This window comes from Frankliniella occidentalis, unplaced genomic scaffold (genome assembly GCF_000697945.3).
Source record: "Frankliniella occidentalis isolate FOCC.00 unplaced genomic scaffold, Focc_3.1 Scaffold90, whole genome shotgun sequence".
Classification (NCBI taxonomy): Eukaryota; Metazoa; Arthropoda; class Insecta; order Thysanoptera; family Thripidae; genus Frankliniella; species Frankliniella occidentalis.
In genome coordinates this window covers 595,804-602,264 of record NW_026267219.1, presented here as the reverse complement: position 1 = coordinate 602,264, position 6,461 = coordinate 595,804, and the positions used below count along the sequence as shown (strand labels likewise).

At 55.1% G+C, this 6,461-nt stretch overlaps 1 protein-coding gene across 7 annotated transcripts in view; it reads left to right on the top strand.

Annotated features, from left to right (window-relative positions):
* The window catches only part of LOC113204377 (zwei Ig domain protein zig-8-like), a 197,039-nt gene that overhangs the window by 28,229 nt on the left and 162,349 nt on the right, over positions 1-6,461 (top strand). The window contains exon 1 of one of the 7 annotated variants that reach the window (XM_026419551.2): positions 4,287-4,377. The exons of the other annotated variants lie outside the window; for them this stretch is intronic. Within the exon in view, the coding sequence (XP_026275336.1) occupies positions 4,311-4,377 (67 nt within the window). The 5' untranslated portion in view covers positions 4,287-4,310. Of the gene's footprint in view, positions 1-4,286; positions 4,378-6,461 lie in introns of those variants that run through there. 7 annotated transcript variants of the gene reach the window in all.

Here is a 6,461-nt window from a genome sequence, read left to right as displayed (position 1 = left end):
CCCCCCTCCACCTCGCCTCCCGCCCTAATCATCCGTGCGTAATGCCAGCGCACACGCCCCTCACCCGCCCGCCGCCTGCGCTGGCTTACCGCCCCCCGTGCTGCAGCTCGCGCGCGCGCGCTGTCACACACACACTCACACACTCACGCACAGACCCTCACAGACGCTCTAAACGGGGAGGGGCAATTTCTGTCCGTTTTTCAGTGTCCTCATTATGCACATCTCCATCAGATTCAATTTTTGCCGGAAGGATTATTCTGTCCGTAACGTAGATACAAAATTTAATTTGATGTGCACAACGATACATCAACCGTTCGTTCAAAAGCTGTCCCTTCTATTCCAGCGTGGACACGCACGCTCTCTCTTTCGCCTCTCTCTCTCACACACGCACACACGCACTCTTATACTTACATATAGAGTCGCGTATGGCCGTAACGGCACACCAATTAGCTGCACATACACTCGACCAGTATGGGGGAGGCGGCGTGCGAGCCGCATATGGGGCTGCTAGACGGTAGACGACGAGGCACTACTTGAGCGTGCACTACTCGACGCACGCCAGGCTGGCCTGGGGGAAAAGGTTCAGCAGAGCTTGTCAGTACATAGCCCGCCGCGCCCGCGTGCTCGCTCTTGCAGATGATGACGGTGCGCCGTGCATATTTCATGAAACAAGGAAAGAATAACACAACGCTCGCATTATAGGCCTAGGAAGAGGTAAGCGGGCGGCTCCGCGCGCTCCACGCACACTCACTCACTGCAGAGCCATACACAGACGCACACACACACACACACAACATCCTCACACATACGCGTATTCATCCCCCCCCCCCTCTCTCTCTCTCACTTTCCAAGGCTCTTTAAATGTTATTGCGGTCTCTGTGTTATATCCGCTGCGCCCGGCCCGCGCCACTGCCTCGTTGTCTTTGTGCTCCTCCCTTTGGCGGAAGTGCATTCCTGCGCTGTACTCGTAACGCGCGCGGCGGGGTCAAGCTGCGCCAGGTGCGGCCAGCTGCGGCCGGAAGCAGCTGCTGCCGGGCGCGCTGTTACGCAACGACTTTCGCAAGATTCTCCGGTGGAAACTCTTGCCTCAAAAACATAATAAGGCATTACGGCTTGGTAAACATGTTTCAAAGGGCGAATAAATGAAGGTATGCGGAGGGAGGGAAGGAGGAAAAAAGTGATATCCTCCATCTTTGGGGCTTGTTCAAAGGCGGCACAGCAAGGCTTCAGTGGCTTTTAAAAATGCATTAAACTCTTTAGCACCGCAACAGAGGACCCGCGCGCCAACTCCCACCTTTGCTTTACCACTGCTTTTTCCTTTTCGTCTCTCGCAACTTCCACTTCTCTCTCCCTCCCTCTCTGTCTCTGTCTCTGTCTCTGTCTCTCTCTCTCTCTCTCTCTCGCTGGGCTTTGGGCCAACGTACCGTGGCTGAAAGAATTATTTTGTCGTTTGCCTCGCAAAGCGGGTGGAGAGAGCTGGAGCGACCCACTCTCCTCGAGGTGGCGCTTGAGAGAGTCTCGGGGGGCATGACCCCTGGCCCCACCTCTCTCCCGCCCCGCTCCTCCGGACGGAGGCCCAGAAGGCTGTAGCCAGGGAGTCGGCCCCGAACCCCGGCGAGACTTACTAAAGGGACTGGGCCCCTCACTGGTCTGCTGGTGGTGGGCCCCGGGCCGAGCGCGCTGTGGCCCGACCTGCGTGCCGCTGGTATGAACACGGCGACGTGTCTCACCTTCCCGCCCGCCCTCCTCGCCCGGCCACCTCCAGCAACCTCCGACCACCCCCGGTTGGACCGGCATCTTCCGCCTTATTGAAAGGGGAGTCGCAAGCGACGGTAGAACGGTATCGGCTGACCAAGAGGCCACCGGTCCTTTGCGCTCTCCCAGATCCGGCGTGTCTAGTTTTTTCGCGAGCGCTGCTCTTCGAGCTACGCTACGCTGCGCCTTCGGCCGTGCCCCTTCCTTGTACCGACGCTCCTCCCTACTTCGACCTCTCTGTCGCTCCAACCCCATTCCGCTGCTGCCCCTTCGAAAGCTCTCCTTCCCCTCCCCGACAACGCGGATCTGATCTGCGGAAAGAGAGATCCCCGCTTTTCGACACTGAAAGCTGAAACGTAAGGAAACTTTACAAACAATGCCCGCGCCGGGGCTCCGCGCTCGGAAAGTGTAACAGCCAACTTATTTCTATGGAAAATTCTTGCTGCAGGCTGCCCTGGAGCAAAGAGATCGAGAGACAGCGAGAAAGAGATATTCAAAGTTATGCTCTCTCGTGTTGGACTGGTCAGTTGCGGACCGCCCTCTTTTTGCCCGACCACCTTCGGCTCTTCACTGTGGTAGTAGACTGCCCCAAGTAGGCTACGCGTGCCCCCCTCGGGGCTTGACCAAACGCCGCCGCGCCGCAGCCGACACCGTACTCTTTCCCTTTACCCCACTCTTTCCACTCCCTGCCCCCTTCCTTTTTCTCTCTCTCCCGCTTTCGAGTCAACCAGCCGGAAGCGAGTCGCTCTGGCAGCGTTTTTATTACGCATTCCCTCTTACGGGGAGCCTTTTTGGAAAAGTGGGTAGTGGTAAGCGGCGGATTCCGTGAGTGTGTGTGCGTGAGTGCGTGTGGGTGAGTGTGGGAGCGCGCGCCTGTGCCGCCTGTGCCGCCTGTGCGACGCCTGAATGCATTAGTACCGTGCCGCTTATTTCGAGTGCTGGGACCATAAATCGTGGGGCGCTCGTTGATTTTATTCGTGGCATGCAATGTGCCTTTTCTTTGCATGGACGTGCACTGGTTCTCTCTCTCTGTCCCTCTCATTCTCTCTCTTCCCGCCCCCCCCCTCTCTCTTCTACTGCTCTGCTACCACCCGCTTCTCTGTCGACCATCTCTCTATCTCACCTCCCTTCTCCCCTTTCCCCTCACCCTCTTCCTCTGTATGGTGCCCTGAATTCGTCCAGAGCTGCACTACTTGTACTACAACACAACCGAGATAGACACGCGGACGGAGTAAAATTATTCGCTCGGAAAGAGGTAGGTCATGAATCACGAAACTCGTGTAATATTGTCCTGGCTGTACTGCTGTGATCGGACAGGCGGGTTTGTTCGTGTCTCCGCCTGTCGGAGTGTGTGAGTGTGTCTTGTAGTTCGGGGATTGGAAACACGCACACTCACATTCACGTAGAAGGGGGTCATGAGCGTGCCGGGGGGTGGGGCCCCGGCCCCGCAGGCCCGTTTTCATTATTTGCGTAAATAACGCATGTGTGATGGTGGCCAGTTGGTTTTCGCAAAGTTTTTGCCGGCCGCGCGGACTTGGCGCGCCCTGCTGCTGCGGGGCTCACAGTGGCGCGCTGTTTATTTCGAATGAATAATAAATCGCGAAGCCGATGCTGTGCTACTACTCTGTCGACGTAGAGTGGGTTTGTCCTGGGCGTGCCCGTACTGCCCGTAGAGCGGGGCCCGTAGGCCGAGCTCGCCCGTTCGTCCGTCCGCGCGTGCCGTGCGGCTCGAGGCGACACGGAGCCGACTGGAGCCGCTGTTAATGGGGAAAGTTGCGGAAATTGTGTAGGACGCGTCGCCGCGCGACTGGTGCCGCCGCTGCGCTGGGCGAGAAGCGCGATTCCCCTCCAGGACGGCATCAACGTCAATTATGAGTTCCCGGAGCCTTCCATTCCGGCACGCCGTTACTCCGGCAGAGCGCCGCTGTCCCGGGCGTTTTGCATCCGCGCTCGACGATGTCGCGGCCGAGTGGCGAGCCTTCCTTCTTTTTTAGCGCACCTACCTCTCTCCTCCTCCCCTTCCTTTTACCACTTATAGTCAGAACGTGCAGTCTGTCAGTTTGGAGGAATCCTCGAAAAATTCGTACTCTTCATATAAAACGCACACCATGATTCACTTGCTTTGGTGGCGGCCGCTCCGTGAAGCTGTGAGCGTGTCAGTCGTTATGGGCTTGCCGTATTTGAGACCGGACCGCCCGCACGGTTAGATACGTACCCGGTAGCCGCCCGACCCGACCCACCGCTACTAATGGCCTCGTTCGTTAGGCGAACACCGCAGCAAAGCTGCACGGGCTTTCAAACAGAAAATAACGGAATGTTATTATAAAAAAAAATGATGATGATCGCTGTGCGGCGTGCGAGTTTTTCGAGCTCTCCCATGTGTTTTAAAACGAGGCGGGCATGGCGGATCTGGTAAAACTTTATCACGCAGACAAAAAAGAAATCCTTACGTATCGAGAAAGTAGTTTTATTATTTTCTGATTGATAAAACGGGCGGGCGTATCGTAGGTCGTGGCCCGTATCTTGCCTCAGTCTGCGGACCGCTCGCCGCCGCGATGGGTCGCCCGCTGTTGCTGCTTGTCCTCGCTGCCGTCGCCGCTACCGTCGCCCTGTCAACCAAAGGTGGGATGATAAATAAAACACATGCGATCTCTAATTTCGACGGATCAGTAGGCACATTACGTGCCACTCTCTGCGTAATCGAGTAGCCACCTAGTCGTTTGTGCGACTGTAGCGATCGGCTGCGAGACTGTGTAGTGTAGCGGCTACGTGACGTAGAAGTGTAGGGAGCGCACGGAGTCCCCACTGGGGTCCCGCTACATCCCCCCCCCCCCACCGTTTTTCCACGAGGAGGCTTTGGGTGGTTCATAGAAACGCTAATGTTAAAATGTTGATATGCTTTGTTGACCATATGGTGTTGTTTGGTTTCTAATGACGTCCATTTTTTCCCCGAATTTTTGAACACGATTTGGCCCTGCCGAAATGGCCTCGAAGTTAATATGGGATTCTTATGGTTAATTCTACGAAAATCAATAAATTTTTACTGGAGCTCAAAATATTTAACGGACGTCAGTTTACCAGGCAGCCAGGGAGCTACTCTAAAATCTGATTCAGAAAACGTGCCACATGCAGTCGCAACTCGTCGCGTTTAGCCAATAATATGGGCAAATATTGGCATTTTAGGCAGAAATGTGGCACCACAAGTCAACTAATCTCAGAGTAGTTGTAGAGCAGTAATCGTGTGTCGCGAGCGAACTTTATTTCTGGAAGCCGTCTGTGGGTCGCACCCCGCTCCGGTGGTGACGTGCAGCCTGCTGACTCCGGCCGGGGGGGCTGCCCTGCCGGGCCCGCGGGACCGGCGGTCTAATGCGTCCCTCGCATGTCAGCGACGGCACCGGCAGGGGAATGAAAAGGGTGAAGAAAATAAAACGGCACGAATAATTTGAGCAAGATACGCCGTTTTGTCGTGTTAATTAACTGTAATTGCTGCGCATGCGCGAGTGAGCGGGCGCGGGGGCAGCGGGTGCGGGGCGTGCTGCTTCGGCAAGGCGCGCCCGAGGGCAAAGGGGTTGCGTCTTGTTTATTCACGTTGCGATACGTACGTTACACAATCACATTGCTATTGCTATACAGCCCGTGGTGGAGGGCATTGTTCGCAGGAGGGAACACTAGTGTGTGCGAGAGAGAGAGAGAGAGAGAGAGAGAGAGAGAGAGAGAGAGAGGATTAATATTTAGTACGCAGGGGCGCGTCGGGTTATCTCATATAGAACACTGGCGTGGCATTCTGATCGCGCACCTGCAAAGGAAAGGGCGCATCTCTCCCCCCCCCCCTTTTCCCCTCCCCCGGACATGCGCTCGCATACCCCGAGCGGCGAGCGCCACTCCAAGCGCCTCGCCGAGCGCCTCGCCCACGGCTTGCCGGGGGCTTGCCGCACTGCCGCACGCGTTTGTTGACTCGTCCATATAGGGCCGTGTGAGTTAATGAGCTTGTTAGCGCGCTGCAAACAGTCGGCGTTTCTCTCGCACACGCGGAGCTGGTCACTCTCTGTGTCTCTCTCGGACTTGCAGCAGACTCTCGACACACTCTCGGCGACGGCTCGACTCTGCAGCAAACAGTTGTCCCTCACGCCGCTGTCGCCGCCCGGGTGGAAAGAAGTACAGATAAACTGCATTCGAAACTGTACTTGTTTAACTGTAGTTGCTAAACTATAGTTATGATAGTATTTTAACTCCAATGCTGTTTATAATCAAGACTACATGCTCAAATAACAGTACGAAATTTAAATAACACACACTTTTACTGCTCTCGCAACTACACTTGAGAATGCACACCGTAATGTAAGTGGTATATTGAGTTGTTGCTGTAGTTTAAAAGCAGATAAATTGACGATATGATTAGCTCTTTCTATTGTACTTCGTGAATGCAGTCTGTTTTACATTCCATAAGCTATAAATATAGAGTTAAAAAGAATTGTAATGACTGCTTTCGTCTGTACAGTACATTTGAGCGGTCTGTTTGCAGAATTACTGCTGTCAGTTTTAAAGTAAAGTCTGTTTTTGGCTGAACATTGCAACTGGTAAACATACCGGGCAGTGGAGGCGACTCATCACCCTTGAAGGTTAAAGACATCCCGGAAAGTCCCGCTCGGCCCCACCCCCCGCAGACGTGCCGTTCTGCTGGCCGGGAGCATACTATGGGCCGAATA